This window comes from Cebidichthys violaceus, unplaced genomic scaffold, assembly GCF_023349555.1.
Source record: "Cebidichthys violaceus isolate CVI_PGR_0920_01 unplaced genomic scaffold, fCebVio1.0.p SCAF_16, whole genome shotgun sequence".
NCBI lineage: Eukaryota > Metazoa > Chordata > Actinopteri > Perciformes > Stichaeidae > Cebidichthys > Cebidichthys violaceus.
In genome coordinates this window covers 14,896,880-14,924,530 of record NW_027176329.1, presented here as the reverse complement: position 1 = coordinate 14,924,530, position 27,651 = coordinate 14,896,880, and the positions used below count along the sequence as shown (strand labels likewise).

The following is a 27,651-nucleotide window of genomic DNA, read 5'->3' as shown; positions in this document are numbered from 1 at the left end:
ACCGATGACATTTCAAGTATGCTGCTCTTTAATTATGTTGAAGGTAACACTGGCATTCATATAAAATGAAATAGGAAATGAAGTACCAACTACCATTGACCTCCATTCATTTTCATAAAATGATCCATGTTCACTCCAAATCACTGTAATACAAAGCATCGTAGCACATGAGTCTTAAAACTTTATACCTCTGCCTTTGGATTTAAAGGTTGTTTTATATCTTAAGCCTGCTTCGTGTTTCACATTTTAGGTTTCAAACACATTGATTTCTTTTTAAAAGGTCCGGCATGAAGTGCAAATGTCAGAGGTTACTTCAAACTATCTTGAAGGAGAGTAATTATCCTCACATCACGTATGTCCGGGGTTACCAGTGAACAGCGTCAATGAAGGAACGGTAACGGCCGAACACTTAGTCAATGCCCGAAAAAGTTTTTCTTCTTCTTTTACTTCGATCTACCTTGACGTTCTGGTGCTAAAAGTCATTTGCAGACTGAAAAGTGCTGCGGCTGCTGAACTGTTACGAAATGTCCCCCACCGAAATGTCCAACCTCTACACAAAAACAAAAGTAGACAATGGGCAGTCAAGCACAGCGCGAGCTTTTGGACATTCTCCAAGGATGTGTTTTTTTTTTTGGTTTGTTAGTTCTTTTCACTGACATGTTTACATCTGGGCATTGTGTTCCTCAGTTCCTGGGTCACTATCATCCATCAACATTTGATATTTTTAACAACACAGGTGTCCTTGAAAAAAAAATGCGTATTGCATCTGTGTTGGCGTTCCTGCCTAAAGGAACAATGTGCTGTGGAAGCAGCCTTAGTCAGTATGTGGATATGTCTCGTTTGCCTTATTTTACGTCTCCTCAATCGACTCTTGGGTGATCTGGAAATCGATCTGCTCTGCTACTATGTCACAAGGTACATTTAAATGCTCCTCAATATGCTGTGGGGGAGCAAAGATCAATGAAGGAGGAGGCTTGAGTGATAAAATACCGGAGCATCGTAAGCATAAGTCTGTTGATGAACACACCCCTCTACTGGAACTCTGGGAGTGATTAGACACACCGGCTGATCGGGCTGCTTTGAAGCTGAATCACCACAGCAGAGCAGTTTCAAACCTGTGTGGACGCTCAATTATTATTCCTATTTTTTTTTTTTTGTAATCATTTTGGTGACTAAATAATTTCCACACATTAAGGCATTCTAATTATAATGGTGGTAAATAAATAATGAACATAAATAACAAAAAAAGTAGACTTACTGTTTTGGCTGTACAAAGTCTACAGAAACGTTTGTTGTGCATCTGCAGGCACTCAAACCGTTTCATTATCAGGAGCAACATTCTTCTTGATTATTGTCAGGACAGCTCGTAACATTATCTGTACAAATACAAACCCAGTGCGACACCTGCCAACTTCGTTCTGATCTAATAGCTCTTGAACAGTCACTAAATGGAGCTTGAGGTTAAAGTATTTTGTCTAAGAGAAAAATATGATTATTTCGGTTTTCAATCCAAGGAACCAAAAGATACAGAGCAGTGAAACGGTGATGTAGCTGGAACACCATGAGCACCTGTCAATCACAATGTAGCCCCGCCCTAAAGCATACCCTGCTTTATGGTCTATTTGACTCTAAATGAACATCGTGCTGTGTTGAAGAAGACTTGAAACTAGAGATTGAGACCATAAACTCATGTTTACAATGTTTACTGAGGGAATAAATAAAGACAAGCAGAGGAGTCGCCCCCTGATGGACATTAGAGAGAATGCAGCTTCAACACACTTCACTTGGCTTCACTTTTCATGTGATGGGTTCCAAATAGAAACATTAATAATGTTGTACCCAAAATCTGAACACGTGTAAGTAGGAGGGAATGACTAAAATGTGGTGAAACATGTCGGCGAGGTAAACATGGAGATAATTAAGACGGATACGACGTAGCCTGTGTCGCGTTAGCGCGCTGTTTTTTTTGTTGCCAAGATAAGTCGGAACACTTTGGAATCCAGATTTGGGTTGAGTTGGTCCCTCGGGTTACAGGAGTGCAAATTCGCCATTATACGATGGTACTGCTGGGCTTTATGTTGTTGTCATTATTACACCTTGTCGCTGCTCCATTTTGAAATGCTGCTAGCGGGGTTGTATGCCAATATCTGCATAATCCCCCCACATGATGCGGAGGCCTTTGATGAACTGCTCTCTCCATCTCTCTCATCCTCGTTTTCTTGTGCTCCCGTTCCCCCTCTCCCTCCCTCGTCGGACATCAAAATGACTCGCAAGCGACATCTGCGACGTGAACGATCTCTATTTCATTTACACCTGAAATTAAAATAAGCCTCCAGTGCCCCAAAAATAATTTATCTTCAAAACATAAATACTGCACACCTCGCCGGCCTGACAACTTTCTGTCGCAGCCAATGCAAAAAATTATTAATCTTATGTGTCTTTTATGCATAATGTTGGAGGCATCGGGGAGGCTCCAGTGCTGCATGGGCCATTTATTTTACTTCAAAGCTTGCCTCCGCCAAATTAGCATAACGCAAGCATCGGCTGACGATCGGCATCTCGCTGTCGTGACCGGTGAGCGAGGTGGCAGGCGTGCCGTTGGTCCTCTTCACGTCTCTATTATTACAGGAGAGCAGGACATGTAAAGCAGTGCAGCAACAGGGACTACTGGTGCTATATTTCTTTCACTTTTTCAGACTTTGATAGCGAAGTGTCAGAGTGCAGCTCTGACCGTCTTCTGAGGTGGTTTTCAGCGATTAACCGCCAGCTTCACAGTCAGTCGGGTTCAGGTGTATTATTTAAAACAACAAAGACGTTAGCATAGATGCTGGAATAGGAACAGTGATATGTTGTGTCAAAAACGAGGGAGTGGCACGCCAGCATGCTTAGATGGCGTCTTGACAATCGCACCAACTGGTGTCAGATATAGATCAATGCATCAGACTGTGCTTCAGTCAAAATCGATTCAGAAACGGCATTGTGTCTTTCCGTCAAAGATAACATTCAGATCAGTCCTCGTCATTTCAAGAGAAGAATATTAATATTATTTCATTTCAGAGTTATAGTATTTTACCCACAGAAATGATTCATCCCTGATCTATTTAACTAGAGAAATTGGCCCTTTTGTTTTCTTGAGAATTGACATAAATCATTCATCATGAGAAAATATGCTTCGTTAAAATAATTGTTATTTCAGCAACAAGATAAAATAGCGTAAGCAAAGCCGTTCTTGGCTTCCGCACTGAAGGGATTTCTAGAGGGAAAATATTTGTTTTCTTCAGACCGACTTTGGCAAGAGTTTGATTGACAGATGGTTCATCCAATCACCTGCCAAGTATTTTTTAAAGTGCCTGCCCTTTTAAAAACAGTCTCCAACAACGGCTTCTCAGATGGTTCTGTGTAACGACCCATCTGGCACTACAGGTTAATATTGCTAGGTGGTAAAAATGGAAGTGTTCCATACTGAAAATAAAATATCTGCCTCTTGAAAAACGTGCAATACAGCGCATTAAAAAAAACAGTGGCACTAAATGAAATTAGTTCTCTATCAAAAGATGTTTTGTGCGAATCTTCACTAATTTTGAAAAGAGACTTTTTTGATTTCAACCTGGATGTTCGTGCGATAAAACCGTTAAAATATGAAAAAGAGCCACGGGGATCTAAATGAAATGTTTTCCTCCGAAATGAGATGTCCACCGTTTGAAGAATGAGACACCTGCGCTAACAAAAGTGATTGATGGCGTTGAATCAAAAGAAATGACGCCTCATTGGATGGCAGAAGACAGAGAACTCGGCTCCCTTTTTGTGGAGAGGAGCACTTTGACACACTCGATCCTCTCCGTTTCACACGAACACATGACGAACTTGAAGCTCGAGAAAAAACGCCAGCGCCATATGTGAAGAAATCTAAATATACTGACATCTCAGAGGGACGCGATCGAGCGTTCGCTTGGACCTCGTGCGGAAACGGACTCCATTTGCTGTCGGGATCGGCGTCGTCTCGCCGACTTTTCTGCCGCCGGTGAATGTGCGAGCGTGTGACGGGATCCACGCACCGCACGCCTGCTGGAGTGTGTCACTGAAGCATTTTCATCTTCTCTTGATTTCAGTTTTAGAACCGCTCCAATGGTCTTACAAAACTGTGGAGCAAATTTTTACTCTGGTGCTTCCTCTGAGTAATCATCTGAAGTACCCTCAGCATCAACCATACACACACACACACACACACACACACACACACACACACACACACACACACACACCACAGCCTTTTTTCTTTCCCTCACCCTCTTCTAGTTTCATGTTTTATACTCTTGTTTTGTCTTTTTAATCTCGCTACCCCCCCTCCCCCCCCATCCAATTCCCCCCTTGAATAATGTATGAGAGGGAAATGCGTGCCGACCAGGAGGAACCGTTTATCAAGTGCAGCTCCCTGTGCTGAAAAAAAACCAAAATAATAATAAACAGGAGAGGCAATAATGTATAAGTGCACCTAGTGTACTGATGTATAAATGAGTATAATCCATAATTCTTAAGGAAACATGAAAGGGCATTATGGGACCAGGCATGAAAGAACCAACGAAGATGAAAAATGGGATTGAAATTCACTTTTGTACTCCACACTCGTCGATTTCTCCTCCCTTTCTTTTCTCCCATTCTCTCTCTCGCTATTCTTGCTTTTTTCTTACCTTTGTTTCTCATTCCTCTGTTTCCTCATCTTCCTCCTTAGTCTGCATCTTATGTGTTTTATTTTAATTTGATTTCCTTCATAACCATCCCTCTCTTTGTAATCTTATCTTCCCCTCTGCCCTCCTTTTATGACTTCCCTTTATTCCCCGCTCACTACACCCCATCTCTCCTTTTTGAAATTACATCTTTCTCTATTACCTCTTAATCATTTGTTGATTTACTTCCTTCCTGTCTCTTTCATTTAATTGATTTCCTCCCTACCTTCCTCTTTCCTTCCTTTCTTTTCACTGACTCATCTTTTACTCTCCCACTTTTTAAACCTACTTCTCATTATGTTTTATCCATAATAATTACCCCTCCTTTTATCCCTGTATTCTCCCTACTTGCCTCTATTCCTTCTTCCATTTCACACTAATTACTTCCCACCCACTCCCTCCCACCTTACTCACTCCCTCCTTCTCCTCCTCCTCCTACAGGTCCGTCTGCTGTACTGCTCCCTGGAGGAGGCCGAGCTGGTCTTCCGGGCGGCCTGGGCGGCGGGTCAGGCTGGGCCCAGTCACATGTGGTTCGCCGTGGGACCGGCGCTGGCCGGTCTGGGCCTGGAGGGGCTGCCCAAGGCCTTGTTCGCTATTCGGCCACAGGGCTGGAGGGACGAGCCTCGAAGGTATGAGCAGAGCAGGAGGGCTTCAGGGGCTCACTGGGGATGGCGCTTCCTCAAGTCGAGAGGAAGTCATTACAAAGGCTGCTCAGGTTTTACTTTGCAATGATGGATGTTTGGGGCTGGATATATGCAAAACAGATGTGGACCAATACATAATCATATCTGCTTTTCCGAAACAAAATATATATTTATCTTCCGTATTTGAGATGAAAACTGCAAACTCAAGGTTCACTTATTTAGCTATTCCTGAAGCTTCAAGGCGTACTGCACAGGCTTCAGGAAAACCTAAGGTGGCGAACCTTGACTTTACAATTGTTATAACAGATGTGTTCCAAGAATACAACGCATGCTCAGTATTTATTTTGCCGTAGTTTGTAGGACAAAACGAATCCTGAGTGCAGTGAACTGAACAAGTGTGGTGTGTGGACAAAGAATTCAGCTTTTTCATCTGTAAAAAGGAAGATTGTAGATGGTTGTTTATTCAAAAGTAACGTCACTTTGCTTATTAAAGTGCGATGTTTGAGATCTGTCCAAATGCTCCGAACAAATCGCCAGCATCTCACTTTTACTACTGGGTCCATACAATCTACAGTCATCGGTCAAAGAAAATTACAACACCTTAACTAACAGCAGGGCAAGAAGACACAGAATTCAACCAAACTTGTGTCAAACCTGTCAAAATAACACCGTTTAGTTATCTTCACGCGGCGTCGGCCTATCCTTTACATTCGTCGTGGAGGCTGTGAAGGATTTGATAGTTTGTTTAGTGGATTAAATCCAAAGTGACTCAAGCGAGAAAATTAAGTTTTGTTTTGTCTGCAAGGAGAATACTTTGCCAAAGAACTGGCCTCCTGGTGGCAATGAAAATCCAATCACAAAACCATGAAAACCTACAGGATCCAATCGTCCACATGATTGACAAGCGCTCAGAACAGCTCTACTTCTTTCACTCTATCGGGGACAGACTGGAACACTACAGCGTCTCTCTATCGCCCTTCAAGGAACAAGTTATATCACGAGACAGGACGGGCCGGGGCTAACTCGTTAGCATGCTAACTCGTTAGCATGCGAATTTCAGTAGATATCTCTGCATACATAGACTGTAACAAGACAGGACGGGCCGGGGCTAACTCGTTAGCATGCTAACTCGTTAGCATTTCAGTAGATGTCTCTGCATACATAGACTGTAACAAGACAGCACGGGCCGGGGCTAACTCGTTAGCATGCTAACTCGTTAGCATACGAATTTCAGTAGATGTCTCTGCATACATAGACTGTAACCTCTTCACATGCTGATGAGAATGCGAGTACATTTTTTTAAATGCGCTAAACTAAAATGATGGCCAGATCTTCCATATTGCACCTTTTAAAAGTCACTTTTTTGACAACACTGCTCATAACATTCATAGCTATGTTCAATGGTACTAAATCAACTTCCAAGTAGCAGTGTTTATCTCTATAAGACCTGTCCCTATACCCCTCAGGGACAATAACTAGAACACTGAACCTTTAATGCTCATCAATTGGTGCATGTTCCTGAATGATGTGTTACAGCACGAGAAGCCTGTTACAGTATTCACTGTTGTTTTAGTGTACGTATACAGTATGTTGTGCGATTATTACTGCGATGGAAAATCCAGCTCCGACTTTGTTGTTTCTTCTCTCTCAGCTGAATTGGGAATTTATATGTATTAAGTGAGTTCTGCGATGCCGAGCCTCAAAGCTGCTGAAAACCAAACCTTACGATCTTAAAAATACACGAGGATCAGTGTGCGGAAATACACCTTCTCTTCTTCAACCCCTGAAAAACACACTTTGTGCACCTCCTTGTTTTTCTTGCAGCAACACACATGAAGCGGTGCACCGTAACATTTTTTACGACCACCTGCTCCGTTCATGATGTATTCTCTGCTGCTGGGATGACCTGGTTTCACCGCAGGGATCATTACATTTTCATCTAATCTAATCTAAATGGACTGACCAAGTGAATGTAGGTGAAAGGTGGAATCCCTTATTGATTTAAACTATTAAATCCACCTCAGTCATGACAGGAAGCACGGGGAGAGGGAGGTTAGAGCGGATTTCTAGCCAACTCAACAATGCAGGGCAAAGATGGCCGTTTGGGTTTTATTGCATCAGAAATCCAAACCGGTTTAAGGATTCCAAACTGTTAAATAAGTTTTATATCTTTCCATAAAACAAGTCAAAATAAAAACAGATTCCTAAACGTGGAATGCATGAAATGCCCGCTGAGCTCAAGGACACAACTCTTTTTTTTTTTGGCATCATCCCACATACCCTCATCTTGGGTATTGCCCCATCACAATCTGTGCTTTATTAAACACCCTCTGTCTACCGGCCATCTTGAATCAATGGGTCTCTCTGACAAATAATGTACCAGGATAAAAAAAAAAATAGTAATACATCCTCTGAGGATTGGGTGGAGGACAGAGACAAAAGGGCAGAAATCGAAGACTGTGATTGTCTTTTTTCTTTCATGATGAGGAGATCAGCTCCAGGTGAGTGGCTTCCCACACCTGCCCTTAATGCTGTCATATGGGAGTGGGTGGAGCCTCATGGCATCCAATCACCCTGCTCCTTACCCCCCCCCCCCCCCCCCCCCCCCCGTCACAATCCATTCAGTAAAACCTAAACTGTTGGGAGTTCATGTCTGACTTCCGTTATTACTGGAACGTAACAAAGTGCATGTACTCAAGCACCGTAGGCCCAGTTTTAAGATACTCTACTTAAGTATTTCATGCAGTATTTTGCATACACATCTTAACATTTTACTACACTTTTCATTGCTCTATTTGAATTGAGATATTTATCAGTGACTGAAGGCAAATACTTGATAGTAATTACTGTGATATTTCCCGACTTAATGAGTTGATTAGCATCGCCTGAATGCGCCATTGAACAATTGACCAGTGGACAATGGTTTATTGGATACTAAGGGGTGCAAATGACACACCAGCTGTGTACTCCAAATCCCAACAATTAAACATTTCAGATGAAACGTGACAGAGTAATCCCCGCCCCTCTTCAGTGGTATGTTACAGTAAGTTGGCTCTCTGCTGCAGTGTTTATGACTGCTGCTGCTGCTGCTGATGGATCCCCTAGAGACCGTTTCTAGACACTAAAGAAATGATGCTTATGATGTGGTCCAGTAGTTTTTTTTGTGAAGACATTAAAGAAACGGCACCCTCGCTGCAATGGGAGCAGAGTCTCACCCCACTGCACCGCTAACAGCTCTTTCAAGTGTGAAATACAATTCAACCTTGTTGACAGATTCAACGTATCGTAAGACACAAGAGAAGATTTTCTTAACATAACATGTAGGGAAGAGTTGCCATAATAGTTTTTTTCTATGTGATATTGTCAGGCGTACGACCCACAGGCGTCTGCTATCACCAAGCACTTGAAGTTTGTTATTAATATGTCAAATATTAAAGCTTGAGCAGTGGCACTTGGCATCTTCACACTGCTGCCCAAACAGCAAAATATGACGAAAATCAACAATATTTCAGTCAAGCGAGTATTTTTACGTTGTTTTCGTGTCAAGTTTGTAATGAGATAATGTATAAAACATAATGAGATTAATATTAAGACTCAACAGATGTACCAGTTGGTGTCGTCCCTTGTTGGCGCGTTGATATCCACTACATAATTAGCCAATTTGAGCGATGGAAGTCATAAAAAAAACGTTAGAACCATAATCTCTCTCAGAATATAAGTGAGTGACATCTGACTGGACGTACTGGGCAATATGGCGCATGCTTTTTCAGAGAGGCCCGTTCCTGCAGATAGACCCTCTCTGATGTCTTTTCCAGCACTAACTGTGGCTTCCTCTCCCTACAACCAAACAACGGGGGGGGAATTGACCAAGCTAGAAATGTATTGTGTGTTCGAGGTGAGCCGCTGGTCGCGCTCATGCTTTGGCGTTCGTTAGAGAACAGAACTAGTATGCATGACATGTGTAAACTATGTTAACTAAGGAAGGACAGCTACATGCAGTTCAATCAGGAGAGACAAGTGACTGATTAGTAGTTAACATTTTATTATGACGGAATGATGCATTAATTAGTTACACAGAAATTATTTGGCGCTTGAACTCGCCGAGGAGATTTGTGATCGAGTTGTGATTGCCCTGAGCGGCAACAATATCAATCCCCCCGAGGAGTCCAGACACCGGTGGTGGTGGCTGGAGGATTGGCTGGAGTTGGCTGGAGATGGTGATGGAGTGCTGAATCGGCGAAGACGGATGGTGCTGGGGAGGAGGAGGGTCGCATGAAACAGCAGCAGACGCTGGCGGCGGGGATGCAGCACCTTTAAAAGTAGACAGCAGCATGCTGATAGGCTGACGAAGAGGGTGTGCCAGAGCGCTATTGGCTGAGGGCGACCCGGCTGACAAACAGCTGATTGAGTCTATGACACCTCTGACAGTGACAGCCGGTATAGAGTATGTGCTGCTAGTGGGAGAGCCGTATGGAGAAAGGCCTTTAAGCCTAAGCATGAGGGGATAGTCTTCCTGTCTGAACTTGCGCTAGAGCTTCATACAACCGATACAAACAAACAAAAATACTAGTGCTGGGCAACGATTACAATTTTTAATCGCCATTAATCGCATGATTTTCTGCGATTAATCGCATTGTTATGCACAAAATTCAATAATTAATTCAAAAGTAGTGTATTGCGCACTTTCATTTTAAAAGTACTGCTATATGAACAGACACATATGCAAAGCTGATTACCGTAATATGTGTGGTATTTGTTATAAATGTACGTTGGTACATAGAGGGTGATAACAAGCTCTACAAGGAGGGACTTAGGACCCAGGGGAATGTAGGTGAAGCATGGGAACCTGGAGGGAGTCTGTACCGTGGCAGTAACGTGCATGTTCCCGGTTCTTGTGTTAAAAATGTCCGCTTAATAATAAAAAAAAAAAAACTGCGTTAATGCGCGATAAAATAATTACCGGCGTTAATTAATGAATGCGTTAACGCGATAATGACGCGTTAACTTTCTGCTTGTGTCTTGTCAAAATAAACTTCTGTGTTTACAGAAAACGTACAGTTTTCACTGCTTGTATGCATTAAGTGTCTTTTCAAAATAAACTTCCAATGTAGGCAGGAAGTTGTACTGTCAGGTTTACGACAAAATTGTGGTATGAGTACATATGTTAAATAAAATACTCAGATTGTTACGTAAAGTACATAACAGAACTATGGTAAAATAAGTCAACCACTGTGTTCAACGTATCGTCTTACAATGGTTCGTATCTTACGACTTGTGTTTTCCTTCAAAAGCCAGGAACATGTTTAAGTTTGTATTCCTTACATGCATACAGTCTTTTTCTAAATAAACATCATCTTGACAGGAAACAACTCACGCCGCATTGTTTTTCGGAGGCACAGCTAAGAATGCTGGATGAGACCAGCCATGTTTTGTGTGACCAGTCCTTCGCTCTTTATACTGCGTCGGTTGAGAAAAAGTGCGTCACGCGCTAACATTTAACGTGACTCTCCTCTACTGTACCAGCGACGTCACGACCTTCAAAGTGACAGAAGCCACATGGTACAACTGTGAACCCCCCTTTTTTCCTCCCCTGAAGACACCGTGGCTGTGAATTAATTCCCTGTGCAGAGGACAGAATTTGTGACATCCCAAATTTATGCGCAGAGCACTTTTGAACTCTCTTCAGCGGTCCTTCCCCACTTCATGTCCAGCCCCGCCAGCTTGTTTGAAGTGGTAATGCTCTGAATTAGGGAGGCATTGAAATGCTTTGTGAATTCGGGGTCATTAGATATGGAGGTTTCCTGCCCGGCTACAGCAGGACTCTAGCTAGAACTTATTGTTGGTCTTAAATGTTTATTTCACATAAGGAATGCTTTTCATGTATAATAAGATGTAACAAGTGCCTGGTGTTGTTTTTATGTGCTGAGTTACAAATCAGAGTTGACTTTACAGCCGTATTAAAAAGCAGTCGCTTGCTCTGTGAAAATGTTCCTGCAGACCAACGTCTGATCTATTATTACATTATCCTGAGACAGACAGCAAGAGAGCCTGCTGATATTCATTCATTGGAATGAGGGAATCTTGAAAAAATACGTTTTGGAACTGGATGAAGTCGTGCTTGCATTGGTTTACGGGCTCCAGCTGCTTCATTCATGCTTCACCATCAGCTACTCATTCATCAGCTGCTCAGAGACTGACTAGCAACATCCATTCATATTTATACACGTCGCTTTCATAACCATCCATTTAAAAAATTTTTTAATCTTTAACTTGAATTCGTATTGTTATTTTCCTTTTAACTCGCAGCAGGACGGCAAACAAATGTATTTCATAAAATGCTGCCCTGACCCCTTTAAAAACCCAGAACCCCTGACAGCACACTGGTGTTTCCTCTGCTCGGCACGTCTTCTGTACGAAAGCAGAGAAGAGAGGGGGAAGAGACCTAAAGCTGATCAGTCCGGTTTTGAGCTGAATGGGAGAACATTTGGATTTTGCTCGTGTTGATTAGAAGTGCATATCCCCAACACAGGAAACTAATTTGTTGAAATTGGGCAATTCTACAGCGTCTCAGTCAGTGAAGATGTAATTACTTTTCATTTTGCTGTAGTCCCACACAATTTAAACTGCTAAGATGGGTGTTTTGTTTTTTTTTTAAACATTTTGCATCGTTTTAGCTTTCAGGTATTGAGGAGAGAAGTCCATTCATTTCCCCTCCATAAGTTCAGTGCACTTAAGTCTGAATGACAACTGCCTGTCTGCCTTTTTCCCTGCACCTCTGCAGTGTCAGAAAAAAGACTTTTGAAAATGCCCCACTGTCTCCGTCTCACATTGTTCTCTCCCTTAATCCTGCAGGCGCATTGCCAAAGGCGTCTCTGTGCTCACCCATGGGGCGATGGCTCTTCGGAGGGACCAGGGCCCCAGCAGCCGGTCGCAGTACGCCGGCAACTGCCAGAGTGACGGCAACCAGACCCACCGAGTGCCAGACAGAATCAAGTGAGAGAGAGTGTGGGGGGGACCGGGGGACGTGGGGACGGGGAGACGGTGACTTTGAATATCTGTGTCGCTCACAGCGGCTCCTGACACACAGCAGAGTGAGCGAGCAAACAGCAGAGAAGTGTGGAAACAGCAAATAGTGGCAAACAGCTTCCACATTCAGAGCAGATCCAGAGAGCTGAGTCACTCTGGTCTGGAAACAGCTGTTTTCTTTCTATAGTGATGTGTGACTGGTGAAACTCTGCACGGTGGCTTTCTGTGTTACCTGCTCTACTATGGATTCAAAAGATTGATTGCTATAAATCATGATGATGAGGTCAAACAAACGTCTTTTATTTTTTGCTTCGGCTTTACATAATAACGTATTTCATAATAATGAGAGGCCTTGATAGTGAGCGCTTATTGATTCTGCAACTCAGCAACACTGTCCAGGGTCACATTCAGCACTGCCAGAAAGAAATCGACAGACATAGTGGTGCATTCATGTCCCGTAGGAAAACGACTCGTCCTATTGGCGGCACTAGGGCATCAGGATATGTTTGATGTGAAATGCATCAATCTGGGGCACTATGAGAGCAGGTCTCTGAAGAACGTTGTGCCCTTGTAAACGGTTCCGTGCTCTACTAACAAAATGTCATCATGAAGATATCGATTGTATAAATGTGAATGGTGATGACATGGCGAAAAAGTCACACTCTCAAAGCATGGTCAAAGGAGAGACTGCCCCGGGAAAGCGGCGAAATCTGGGGGAGGAGCCACATGACACCTTCAACCCGGGCCTTCCCAATCCGACCTAAACCCAGCCGCGGTGCACTGTGGAGGAAACGCGTCGGAAGAGCGCCGGCCAGCGGCAGGGAGAGGTCCCTCAAGGGGATCCTCCCACACCGAGCGTCCGTTCCTGACCCGCCAAGATGATCCACGTGGGCGGTTTGCATGGACCCCAGCCGTTAGAAACTGTAGAAAACATCTTCAGTCCATTATAGTTATGAAGGTCATTTTATGTTATTTTCTTACATTGTTTGGCCTCATGGAAAAGAAAAACTAACGGTGCTTCTGGTTGGCCATGTCAACTTGACAACAAGTGGCAAGTCCATATTGTTAGAGTTTACGGTACGGTAGGAGAACCACGTACAGTAGCTTTTATATAATATACAAAACATCCGTGCTTGTCCCTCTTGCACAGAGGGACTTTTTTAATATGTGGAGAGGAAATGTGCAGACGGGCAAAAAAAAGCAGAAGTCCAACTTTTAACCGTGTGCTTGATTGACTGCTGCTGCTGCTCTTTGGCACAATCCCCTCTGGGAACCGTTTGGAGAAGTCAGGTATCGCTCTCTTTTCAGCTGTCAGGGTTACAGGAGCTGTCTGGGCACCGGCTGCTCCACTGGCTCTGGAGATTTGAAACATTCACAAATGACTTGTCTGCAGGAGAGATGCAGAATATTTGCATGAAGGGCAGTTTGGGTACATTGGGTTCTATTTACTAAACAGAAATCTGTGTATCAGAGACCGTCATGCAGGTAAATGAGAAACCCCCAAAAGATAATGTCAAAATGCCCTTTAGCAAGGCACCGAATCCCTCACTGCTTCATTTGAACCGCTCAGAGAGGACTGCAGCTGTGCTGGCTCTCAGGCCTCACACTGGACTGAATATGAAGAGGTGTGTTTCCGTGACAAGTTGATGTGAAAACAATAGCCGGGCTTTATCTGGGACTTTATTTTGCATTTGAGATATCTGAGGTCATGTTTCGGAACTAGTTTTGCTTCATAATTGTTGGTTTGCCTGACTGACCGGTTCACATAAACAGGTTTGATGATGTCAGGACGCATTGGTATTATTAACAGGATCTGTTTTTCTCTTCTCTACCATCACAGTAAGCTGGACTGCTTTTTCAAGTCAATCATATGGCGATAGTCACGGTTATCATAATAATGGAAATTCACCACTATCGACGCACAGCATACGCCATTTTATCTCTATTCGAGCAACCACATGTAGACTTGTGCACTTCTGTCTCCATTTGTAGCTTCCCATTACCTTTGTACGCCATCATGACCCCATTTGAAGTTTGCTTGATTTCAGCATAAATCGTAATATCAAAAATGTAACTGAGGGCCTGGACGTTTTTTTCCAGTAAGTACATTAGAAACAAGTCGTTCCACCTGCCAAAAATAGAATCCCAATTAATATTACGTGAATAACGGAGGCACCTTGATAACCAAGCTAGCTAGCTTGTAATGCTAACTGTATCGTCCAGCGTGTAGCCGGACCTAGCTCCTCCCCAGCTACACCCTCTCGTCCAAATATCGTCACTTCTGGTTTCAAAATAAGAAACAATTACGATCTTGAGGATTTGACAAGTAGACAAACCAATGGGTGACGTCACACGTTTATATACGGTCTATGGTCAAACCGGAGTTTCTTAATCGAGCAAGTCTGCATTCAACACTTTAGTTCCGAGTGAAAGAATGTACCTCCCTGTAATGTCAACGGAGAAAACTGTATGTTGACACCTGTTCCCTGTACTTATTGAAAGGCACTCTGGGAAATGTTCTTCCTGAAAATAGATGCAGATGAGGCGCATTGAGGGAGAGCTAGCACAACCAAAACGCTAAATTACAACAGCTAACACCGGGAAAAATAACAGATTGCTGCAGATATGACAGATTGATGACGGCTTTAGAGAAATCTTCCCGGCACAGACGACAAGTTCCACTGCAGATGGATGGTTACCGCAGGTTGCCTGCCTGCGCTCTTTATTAATGAAGTGAAGAGGTTCATTTTAAACTCAGTGAAACATTTCATGCCCTTCAGAATCTGGCTTTTGAATGCTCTCAATCAGCGGGCAGGACTGTCTTGTCACGCTGACAGGCGGCGGGGCTCGCGGGAGTCTGAACCAGTGGCAGCGATGGTCCTCGCCACAGCAGCATGAATGACACCTGTAACACCTGAAGGGTTTTTTTACTCTCCGGGGAGATGAGGACCTTACCAAAAAGGGCTCCACTAAAACTCAAACCTGTTGGTGTTTTTAAACAACTGTGTGACCTTGTTCACATCTCTATGTTTGGAACACTGGGAGCGTCTGAATTCATTACACTTAATGAGTTCTGAATCGGAAAATATACCTGTTATTAATGGCCACACATGTCATTTTAGTAGTCCCACATCAAATACAGCAGGCTGGTCCATCCAGCATTTATAGCTAAACTTCATAGCGAAATGTGCCATTATTGGTTGATATTCCACAACAACATATTTTGTATGTTGATCATCATGAATGAGGAAGTAAAAATACTTCAAAATCCCACATGGGGCAGGTGGGAGCAGTGGTGGATGGGTCAAACAAACATGCATCTATCACCTCGTTCCCCATTTGAAATCAGACGTCCATGTTGGTTTATTTTCACTTAGTACTTCGGTGGCGGCACTTCCATAGTCATTTTAAAGTACTACAAAAAATATCATAATCTATTCCTAAACTTAACTAAGTAGGTTTGTTGCATAAACCTTACAATGTATTTCACAATATTTGTATAAACCTAACTGAGTTGTTTCCTGTGAAAATGATAAGGTATTATATGAAACCGTTGTGGAAGAATACATTAAACCCTGATATGATTCAATATGTTCACTCTTAGCCGCATGTATGAATGTATTTAAGTAAATCATGAATCTACATGTGTCGATTTTGTGTAAGTCTTCTGCTGGACATAGATCTAGGCCCTCCTGCAGACCAGAGGGGTGGCAGTGCAACCGAACTCCCAAAAATCTCCAAATAAATAACGCTGTTAGCGCTTTAGCCAACACACATCTGGATGATTTGCATAAATGGACTATGAGAGACAAAATAAAAAGATTTGCTCACTATCATGAGCACTGACTCCCTGGACTCTTTCACTTGTCAGGGGTCAGATAAATGCTCCAACAGCCCGTTGCACCATCTATTTGACAAGTCTTTTGAAATTGCTCGGGCTGCTTTCTTCCTGTTGCTTTAATGTGATGGAGTGAGATGCTGGGTTCAGCGTCATTTCGGTCACCATTATCACCATAGGAAGACCCTGTAAGTGGCTACTTCCGGAGACTGTGCCGTTGCAGTTGGGAGGTGTGCAGCTGAGGAAGATGGTTGTGTTCACTGCCTTTCAACATCAGGGTTTAGTGGAACATCGGGCGCTGGTTTGAGGTAACTCTTCTGTGCTTCTTGGTGCATTCCCACCTAGTCTTAGATATCAGAGCAACAATAGGTAAAGGGGGGGAATATGCCAATTTTAGGAGTGCTTTTGGTTTGCACACTTGAACTGGTTTGGTCTTGATCTAGACTAGGTCTCGATACACTCCGGTCTAGGTTCATGACGGTCTTGACTAGAAAACAGCACCTCATCAAAATGTTGTATCTCCAACGGATCTGTAATTCTATGCCATCCATATATGCAACGTGCATAGCGACTTGAAAACATCCACATCTGAATCCTACCAATCTTCCGACAAGCTTGTTCATCAGCCTTAAAATCCGGTTCAACAAATCCTTTGAAGAAGGCAAACGAGCGCGAGCCAATCAGAAGCGGCGTCGGACGGGTCCTCGTGGAACGCTGGCAGAGGGGGAAAAACAGTTTTGTTTAACATTCAGATTGAAGCCTTCGTCTGATTGTGAGCTCACAGAGAAAGCTTGTTATTATGGGAATAACACTCCCCACATGATTAATGCTATCACTTATTGTGAAGCTCCTGTGAGAAGCCTCCTATGCGGCTCTCTTTTGGTTTTGAAAAAACGGAGGTTTTGAATACAAGTTAGCGTTTTAATCATCATGCTTTCAAATCCACGGCATCCTCTTTTACACCGACGTAAACCTCAACACGCTGTCGATCACTGGAGCCACACGCTTTGCCGGCAGCGCTCCTCTGTTTGAGTGAATAGTACCGAATGACTGGAAAGCAGAGCGAACGCACGCTCAGCAAATCTCCGCTGAATAATTAATCATTACGAGACGGTAAAACAAAAATTGACTTTATTCATTATTTGATGGACTTTCTGAATTATTGAGAATGCTGTATTAGATGGCACTCGTCTACACACACACACACACACTTGTACATTACATCACCGAAGTCGATTGGACAGCCTCACACACACACACACACACACACACACACACACACACACACATCATGTGTGTTCCTTCTTCAGAACGAGAGACATTTAAAAAAAACTAAATCCACACTCAGGAAAGTCAGATGAGACAATACGCATGTTTTGCTTCCTAATGATCTCCATTAGTCAAGTCTTTCTGCGCTTTGTGTGACGGCTGAGACAGATGTGTATTGAACAAAAGAGACGTGGCTGCGCTCACCAAAAACCAGCTGCTCACGTATACAGACACAAATACCAGGATGTACGGACAGAAGAGAAGGAGGGATGGTGTGCGAGGACTGAGGAGACAGGAAATGTGTGGAATAGAAGTTTGGCAGGCAGAGCTGGAGGAGAGTTGAGAGGGTGGAGAGATAGTGGGAGATGGAGACGATATGACACAGAGATAACGATGATGATGATGATGATGATGATGATGGTGCTGGTGGTGGTGGTGGTGGTGATCTGCTTCAAGATCATTTTGATGCTCCCGGCAATCAGATTACAAATAACAGCGGCAGAGCACAATGTGAGCCGGCGCAATGAAACAAATGCAACAAAAAAACAAAATAAAGCGTGAACACTCAAAATAATGACATTCAAATAAAGGTCACAAAGTGCTGCTCACTGTAACACGCTGGAACGCAAAACAAAATCAACGCAGGAGGCGGTAAGCCGCCGTCTGTCTGTGTGTCCTCCTCACATCTGGAGAAACGTTCATCCGATCTACTTCACACTCGGCGGGTGTTTTGCTGGAGACCCGAGGAAGTGCAGTGTGAAAGCTGGGGCTGTTTGCACCACGTCCACCTGACCGGACACACACAGTTCTGACTTATTACCGTCTTAAATGTTTGGTTTTAATTGATGTAGAACTTTTCAAAACGGCTGTTTAAAAAGTGCTTCAGAGAACAACAGTGGAAAAAAAAATAATGAAGCAAGGTGAACGAACAAATGCAGATTGATGTGTAGAAATACGCGCATACACACACACAAACCGATGTGTAAATACATGTATTCATACACACGTGCTTCGTAAACATGCTGTCACCACTCATATGAACACAAATGTATGTTTACAGATGCAAAACCTTGAGTCGTCCTAAAAAAAATATGTTTAAAACATTTTTTTATAAGCGCATACAGATGATAGTATTTCTACAGGAAGTGCATTCCAGAGGTTTGGAGCCCCGGCAGCAAAATGGTTAATGCGTTAGCAACAATCGTGTTGAGACTGAACTCAAACTGTGTCGTAAAAATAAAAAAAAAAGTTAATGGAGGCTAAAAGGATTATTGTTCGTATTGTAAACTGCAACTGGCACCTTTTCACATGAAAAACACAACAATTCCTTTGACCACTTCAGGATAATGTGACATAATCCTTGTGGTGAAGGAAATTGTGCAGAACAAAACACTGTGATGGCCTGCGCTTTCTCTTAAAAAAAAAAAAAACACTAATCAGGTGAATCCAGGTGAAAGCCACGGTTTGGAACGATTAGACTCATCAGACATGCAGAGAGAAGGAAGGGACACGGATTTAAGGAGGATTAAATGCCTTCAGACAACTGAGACACGGAGTGCATTGTAACCGGATAGGCAAAAACACAGTGTCTGCGTCGGGACTGACAGAGAGGATGTCAGGAGACGCACTGGACAGAACGGAGACACGAGGACCAGAATAGAACAGCCGTGACGTGGCTCAGGCTTTACTGTTTTGACTCTTTTATACTGTAATTCCCTCTGGATTGAAGCATTAGCTCAAATATAGAATACAGAATGTCGCACAGAAAATGCAGGGAAGAAGGAAGATAGTATTGTAAGCTGTTAATTAAAATATTGCATATTATTATTGCACTCAGACGGTGAAGCTTAATGTAAAAAAAAAGAAAAGACATTGAGAGAGAGGTGGAACGGGGGTCAGAGGAGGAGACGGGGACGCAAAGGTGACGAGGTGACAAGAAGAGAGGAGAGAGCAGGAGAAGAAAAGGGAAAGGAGGAAGGAGATAAGCGAGAAAGAAGTGGAAGACAGTGGAGGAGCTCAGCTCAAACCCTCGGGGGGGGACCGACTGCTCATCTGGAGTGGAGTGTCGCGCCTCCCTCCTCTCTCTCTCTCTCTCTCTCTCTCTCTCTCTCTCTCTCTCTCTCTCTCTCTCCATCTAACTTTTTAGATACCAAAATTCCTTCAGGACGACCAGAAAAACCCCCTTCCTGCTTCTCCAGTACTAGCTTCAGTAGCCTGTCCTTTATTCAGATTTCCATCTCCCAAAAATCACTCTCTTTTCTGTGACTTTGCCGTCGCACAGCAGGGGAAGCTTTCTCTTACGTGAGCTGCAGCCATGGAGTGCATCGATACAGCCTCCATAGCCTAATCCTTTGGGGTTTTTTTACGGTTGGAATTGCTTTAAATATTCATGCGACACTCAAATCCTGCGGCGCTAACAGCTAACGGTAATATTTATCAAGTGCAATGCGTGCGAACATATAGGTGGAGAAACACGCTGTGGGTTTGCCAAATGTTCCTCCTCCTAAACACTGACTCAGTGTACAGAACGGACTCCATCCGACGATCATTAAGGGAGCTGGAGACATGCGTTCAAGGAAAGTGGAAATTATTTTGTGCGACTGCCATAAATAAGTTATTATTAACACTTATTATGTTGGAGTAAAGTTCAAATCCAGACTCCCTTTTTCACCAGATCCCATTGATGAAATGCTTATTTATAGCTTCTTTCACAGCGTAGGACTTTGCGTCTTGAATTACACTGAAGATGAGACGAGTGATCAAAGGGTGTCGGGACTCAGAGTCCGGTCATGCTGCTCTTCATCGTCTCTCTCTCTCTCTCGTCTTCACACCTTCCCTCTTCGCTCATCAGCATGCCTGCTTGTCACCCTCCCATCTGTCGTGTTTCCTGGCCTCGCTATTATGTGCTCCTTCTCTCCCTGCTTCTCTTCAGGCTCACACGTACATTCCCTCTGGTTCTTTGTTTTCTTTATTGGCGAGACACCCTTTCGTACCTCTTCCTCATTTCTTGGTTGTGTTTTCAAAGCGGTCTTGCTTTTGTCCTTTGGCATCAGCCGTGTGATGTCTGTCTTTCGTCCTCAGCTTCAGTTTTAGTTTCCCATCTGTAACATGATGATCCATCAGTGTAATGTAGTTTTATTCCCTTTTATTGTGAGGGACAACAGAGAGTTTTATGTAAACGATGCACTCGTTGTTATGGCGGTATGCATGGTTTTCACGTGTAAAGAGTTGAGGTCTGATATGAAATTTTGGACCTGACCGAAAACCTGAAGGAGACTCAATCTGAGAGTAGGAACTGAGTGGAGCTGTGAAGACATCCACTAGACGAGTTTGTGCCGAAAACTGTAACATCAGTCAACAAGTTACAGGAGTCCCAGGACTTCATTAATTGGCTGCAGATATTCTTCCGGACGCAATACGCCTCCAGAAATGAAACTATCTTGAACTTTAAATTACAGCTGCACTTCGCCGCATGTATATTGAATATCTCACACGCAATATCTTGTGTGTTTTTGGCAAGAAACTGACCAAAAAACAGTCAGGAAGAGGGACCTTTGCATGGCGTTGGATAGGTTAAAGCACACAACAATGTTTTTCATACCCGTTATATTGTGGCGTACAGGACCGTATAGTCGACAACCGAGTTGTGTGTTTTATGCAAATAACCACTATAGAAGGTTTGCACTGACTTCAGAGCTGTCGAAATGATTTTTCGGGATGGTGGTGGAATAAAAAAAAAATAGTCTGTAGGCGTGCATACAAGCTGCTATAATAAAACAAAACAATAAACCCGATATGGCTCGTCAATCATCGGTAAAGTATGTGATCAGGCTCTCTCTAAAAGTTAGATTTGCTCCCTTTTTTTCTGCTGATACAATCCGTGACATTGATACGACCCGAACCGTGACTTTTATGATCCATTGCCCCCAAATTATTATATTTATAGAATTACATGCTGGTGTACATTTTCCAGAATTGCTTATAGTAGCACGTACAGAACCGAGCACTGAGCTTTCTTCATCCAGTGCATGGAGTCTGAGAAAGCTTAAACCGTGCTGCTGTGAGGCTAACAGGGTCTCCAGTGTTTCATCCCTTCACTCACCACAGCGTGTTCTCATGCCCCAGAGCTCCCCGTTCTCCCAAAGCAACCGCTGCTTCTCTCCGTCCGCCCGTTGTCGCCTTCTCTCCTTTCTCGCCGCAGGTAATGAGTGTCGAGCGCGGCGGGTCTGATTCTGAAGTTGGATCAGGAGTTGACTTGACTTCCGGCCATGATGCGCATCTGTCTCTGACCTCACCTCTCTCTGGCTGTTAGCACTGAACCGTCACGTTGCGCCTGACGTTTGAGTTGAGTCACGTCCTCAACAATCAGAATGATTTATTGAGATTGTAAGGGCCGAGTGGAGGGCAGGCCGAGGATTAGGTTTGGTAATGTGTGCTTGGGGAAGGATTCGAAAAGGAGGGTCGGCTTTCCTGTCTAATTATATACCACGGCTCTGTTAATGGTTCTGCCGGGGGTAATGGCCACTCTAATGTTTTTATTCCCCCCTCATACGCTCTGACCAGTTATTTGCCTGGCCTCTAGAATACATGCGGCTTTCTGTGGTATTTTTCCCAAGAACTGCACAAGTTTTTATGATAAAATTACCATTTTTTTTAAGGGGGGAGGGGGGTATTAGCATATTATGACCTTTTTTACAAACTTTCACGGGTATTTGTTTTTTGTTCTGCGTGAACTGTTTTTGATTTATGACCCTGATAGAAAAGAAAACAACACAGATTCACAAAAGCACAGATGATAAGATAAGTCTTATCTCGCTCCCTTTTTCTGAAACCATTCTTGGTCTTCATGCCGGCCTTCAGGTCAGGTCTCTAGTGTGGCTGCCATGTAAGAGATGTGGAACAAAATCCTTCTTCCATGCATGAATGCACTTCAAAGTTCAGCTGAAGCTTGTTCAAGGCTACTAGAGTCTTGAATTAGTGTTTTTTTTTTTTCAAAATTAGTCTTTTTGTAATGGAATTCCCTCTTTTAGATTCCCTGGAAAGCATTTCTCTGCTGGCCTACAGTGGAGCGATAACAAAAGGAGAGGATTTTATTCCTAAAAGAAGTCTTCTGAAAAGCTCCTCTGTGATGAGGACTGCACGTTTTGTTCCCCTTTCGCTTACATTGGAGTCGTTCTAGGGAGTGCTGCTTCATGGCCAGTGTGGAGAGAAGGAATGAAGACCTCTCTCAGGCTACATATGGGAATGTGAGTGTTGTACAAATAGAGACTTGTGCAAAATCTCAACACAACCTTCGAATAATGGTGTGAGCATGCTACACTCAAAGTGACGTAGTGCAAAATGTGAGACACGTGATGAAGTTGATGCTCAAAATAGACTGAAATCAGGGAGAAAGAGACAGCGGTAAAGAGAAAGGGAGAGAGAGAGATTAGATCTATCGAATGATGAATGATAATAAGCCTTGATTAAAAAAAACACAAATTCAAAGAGGCACTTTGCGTGAAAATATATAACCGGCATAATCTGTGTGCACCACTTAAAGTAAAAATAAAAAAGTTATTGTGTTAATTAAACATCCAAAATACAGAGTAGAAGACATTCTCAGCTAAGTAAGTAATTGATTTTGTGTGATTTAAAGCCTACAGCAGGCAGAGAGAGGAGTTTAAAACAATTTGACATATTTTCATATTCATGGCAAACTATGACAGCTATTATTCTGGCTTGTTCATAAAATGTTACAGTGCACCGCAGATGTGAAATTACAACTGCATAGTCGAGTTGGCGTTAACGGGAACTTCCCCTCACCTGGTCTCAAAACCGCAGAAGCTGCTGTAAAATCACAGTTATATAAAGTTAAGGTAACCCACGTCACCACGTCGCTGCTCACACGGCCACTAATATTTCTTCTTGCCGATGTTGGCAACCCACCCGACCATCTGGTCAACCAAAACCCTCAATTTATTATGTCCCCCCGCCCCCCCTCACTATCCTTCTTCGAGGCCGCACGTGGTAACGTTAGCTTGCGGCTAAGCTAGCGCCGCAGACGTGACCGAGCATTATTACCGGACATTTTAAAAGTTTTTCATTTGTTGCTTTTTAAATACATTTTACCAGACAAAACTGGCAAATGGAAACCCTGCTACAGCCCTTCATTTATTTCACACAAGACCTCTAGTTTAAGGCTACTTGCTAACATTAGCGTCAAGAAAAGCCTCTGGTTTACTTTAATTTCACTTCCACAAAGATATGAATTCTGGAAAGACTGTAGTATCTAACCGACTCACTTTACATCGCTAGCTTCAATCTTACCTTGAAGTTCAGTCCGTTCCTCCGTCGAGGCGGTTCGGTTGACGTTCGGTCCTAAAGTAGAGGTAAACCTTCCTGAGTGGAATGGCGGACTTTGTGAGTGACGGGTAACGCACCTCGCATTTAAAATGTAATCGCGTTGACTACCAACACTTTGCAGAGTAAATACAACAATAAAATGTTTGTTGTGTGCGTTTAAGAAGATTGTCTGGGATTACGCAGATACAGCTTGTTAAGGAAAATATGCACAATGTCTTGTCATTTAAACAAATGCAGATTAAGTCCAGGACTGTAATTTTTGTTGTAGAGATAAAAAATGTTCATTGTTAATATCATATGTTTAAATGTGTTACATTTACATCATCTCATAATGACTTTTGTCAGTGCATACGCTTCAAACTACGATGCAGGTGCCCCTCTAGTTTCAGCTTCAATAATAATGACGCCATTAGATTTACGTTTGAGTTAGTTGAAAGCCATGGTGCCAGTCCGAATCGTCGTTATTTTTGAGTTTGGAGTGAGAACGGGTTAGACATGCTGGTAATGATCCCTCTTTGCACAGAAAAACTGTGCGTATCACATCTACACTATGGTGGATCAGTTGAACCAGGAACTGGAAGTGTAAACTGCAAGACGCAGTAAAGGGAAAAAAAAAACTTTCAAAACTACAAAATAAAACCCTGCGGGTATGAAACCAGAATTTCCCATTGATTGGCAGATTAATCGATTGATTGATTAGTTGATTAATTGATTCAATTATCCATTAGTTCAGTTAACTTGTTATTTGTCCTTCAGTCCGTCCCTCATTACTCAATCACTCAGCCAGTCATTCTCAATTTGTCATTCATGCTCCCACCCGTCGTCTCTCCCATTCATGTACAAATCACCCTCCCTCCATATCGCCCTCTCTCCTGTACTTCTTCATCCCTCTCGTTTTTCATCCCCCACAACTTATTAAATCGACGACCCCCCCCCTCCCAGTTCACTCTTTCCAGCGCTCTTTTCCATCAATCTGCGTATCTGCTCTGCTCTCCTGCCCCATCTCGTCTGCCATCTCGGCTCCTCCGGGGGGACGGCGGTCACAAAGGAATCTGACGCATCGTTTTGCATGTAAATTGGATAATTGGATTTGGAGGCATGATGCATGGTGGCAGGCCGGAAGAAAGGAAGGAGTAAAGAAGGCAAAGTGGGATATAGGGAACGGGCGAAGCAAGCAAGAGGTGGCAGTATTTAATGAGGTAAATATTTCTGAATGTTCACACGCTTACGGAGGTACAGATGCACGAATACAAAGAATACACAGATACAGATGCTCTTGTAAAACAACTCGGTGTAGTTAGCATGAGCAGTGATAGATCCTACGTCAAAGTGTGGCAACGGAAAATCCAAAAGAATTTCTTCATACTGTTTGATTGTGTATTTTCACGTGACATGGTCACCGCTTAACGTTAGCTAATATATTTTTGAAGGTTGTGTTCAGACTCACAAAAGCACTGCATCAATAAATACTCACCTCCCTTATTCATTTAAATGGAAATGAAGCTCTAGCGTAAGTTCAGACAGGAAGTCTATACTCTATCATGCCTAAACCCGCAGTTTATTTCCCATACATCTGCCATTCATCCTCATGCACGCTCTCATTATTCCCTTGCTGTTATGGTTCGGGGCTGTCAATCATGATATCAGCCGTCTAGATCAGCTGGTCTCTCTATCCGATAGCACGACGACACAAGGGCATCGTTAAGCCTATCGTCTTGCTGCTGTCTCTCTTAAATACGATTGTCTCTCTACCTTCAGTACGTTCATGCCGCTGTTACGCAACCCTCCACCTCCCCATCTCCGCAGATTCATCAGCTTCATCAACCTCATCTAGCCACCATCACCACCAGTGTCGGATTTCTATTGTTGCCGCTCAGGGCAATCACAACTCCATCACAAATCTCCTCGCCGAGTTCAAGCGCCAAATCATTTGTGTGTAACTCACTAACGCAGCATCTGTTAGAATACATGTTAACTACTAATCAGTCAATTGTCTCTCCTGATTGAACTCCTGTCGAGATACAGAGGGCTTTGCCAAAAATGGTTGACACAGGCTCAACTCTTGCGGCAACACAATGTTGTCTGACATAGCGCCTCATTTTTTGTTTTGTATAACTTTCACTTCCGTTGAGGTTTTTGAATCTCTCTTAGAAGGGGATCTTGGCCGAGACGGCAACGCAAACGCGTCACACAATCACCACATAAAAACTACACTTGATTATTATCTCTCGCACTCTTGTGACAGTCACTTTCAATTTTATGACCCCCATGGAGTTTACCGACCACAGCAAATTCGTACCATGCCACAATCCATCTCAAAGCTGCTGTCCAGGAGCTCTAAATGATGAATTACTTAGAAACTTAGCAAATAATTCGAGGCGTCATAAGACTTGCCTTTTTTCTTCTTTGATTTGATCAGGTACAGAGAGCAGGGAAACGCAGTGAGCCTTTCTCAGTCATGATCACTTCGCAACATTACCACGACCTCACGCCACTGACCTCGACCTGCCAGCTGAGGAAGGAGAACGCGGGGGGGGGCGGGGCGCCTTCTCCACCAGGAGTCGCGAGCAATCACATCGCGCGAGACGTTATTTAATCAGCGACGGATCGCGCCGCTGTCTCCCCCCGACTCACCTGCAGCCGAAGAGCAAAGAGCAGGTGCTCCTGATGTGCACTCGGCTCGCCGCGCGCTAAATTACCGGTTGTCAGTGAAATGGTAAGCGGATCTCCTCGGGCTCTGTGACTTCCGCTGCCATACAGAACTGTCAACACGCTCACACATGAACACCCCCCCCCCCCCCGGCATCCTCGTTGCGACCTGTCCTTTCAGTGCTAATGAAGGCAGTCGCGTCAGCGGGATGGCAGGAGTGAAGTGCCACCGTGAGCGCATGCGGTGTCTGTTGTCGGTGCGCATGTGTGTCTTATTAAGAGCCGCCACTCCTGCTCATGAAGATGCAAATGGAGCTGTAAAAAGAACATTAAATTCCTCCCGATGCTGTTTGATGTTGAAATAGCTACTCCTCTCCTCCACTCACCCCCCCCCCCCCCACCCTCGTTCTCTTTTCCTCCCCTCACCATCCTCCTCTCTGTCTTTAATTGTCTCTCCACTCCTCCTGCCTCTCCATCACTCCTCGTTTCCTCTGTCTGTCTCTCTGTTTCCTCTATAGTTGTCCTCAGCTTCCTCCCTTTATTGACCTCTCTTCTCCCAACATTTACTTCCTCACAGACATTCTTTCACCTTGATGAGTTGCTTGATGAGTATCTTCAACTCTTCATCTACAGAACACTTTCACATTACACGCAGTAGTTTGAACCGTTGTTCATAAACAGATGTCGATTGACTCATTGTCATGTCTACATCGCTTCCCTCCTTCTCCAAGTCTCTCCGTGTCTCTCGCTGCATTTTTTTTTCAAACACCCTGCCTCCGCTGCCTTGTTGTGGTTCGGCCCCGGTCGTGTACGGCGTTAATGGAAACACATGTAATGCCAAGCTGCACACATCACCATGACAACCCCGCTGGGACGAGCGAGAGACGGAACGAAAGGGGGGGGGGGGGGGGGACTGATGGAGACTCGGAAGGGAGAGAAAAAGAAGGAAGGCGAGAGAAGTAACGAAGAGATTCAAAGAGGAGGGACGAGAGAGCGCTGGGAGAAAGACGAGAGGGGTTTAGAGAAACAAGGTGTCAGGAAAAAATGATTTGCGGTTGAGATCAGAAATATAACAGAACAGTGCGCTGAGTGATTTTATTGATACGCTGCAGATTTTCATACTTGCGACTTTGCATCCGCTGAACGAATAATATCT

The 27,651-nt window shown here is 43.6% G+C and overlaps 1 protein-coding gene across 1 annotated transcript in view; it reads left to right on the top strand.

Annotated features, from left to right (window-relative positions):
- Positions 1 to 27,651, top strand: part of grin2da (glutamate receptor, ionotropic, N-methyl D-aspartate 2D, a) — a 121,699-nt gene that overhangs the window by 12,259 nt on the left and 81,789 nt on the right. The window contains exons 4-5 of the mRNA XM_068711471.1: positions 5,166 to 5,353; positions 12,221 to 12,361. Of these exons, the coding sequence (XP_068567572.1) occupies positions 5,166 to 5,353; positions 12,221 to 12,361 (329 nt within the window). The remainder of the gene's footprint in view (positions 1 to 5,165; positions 5,354 to 12,220; positions 12,362 to 27,651) is intronic.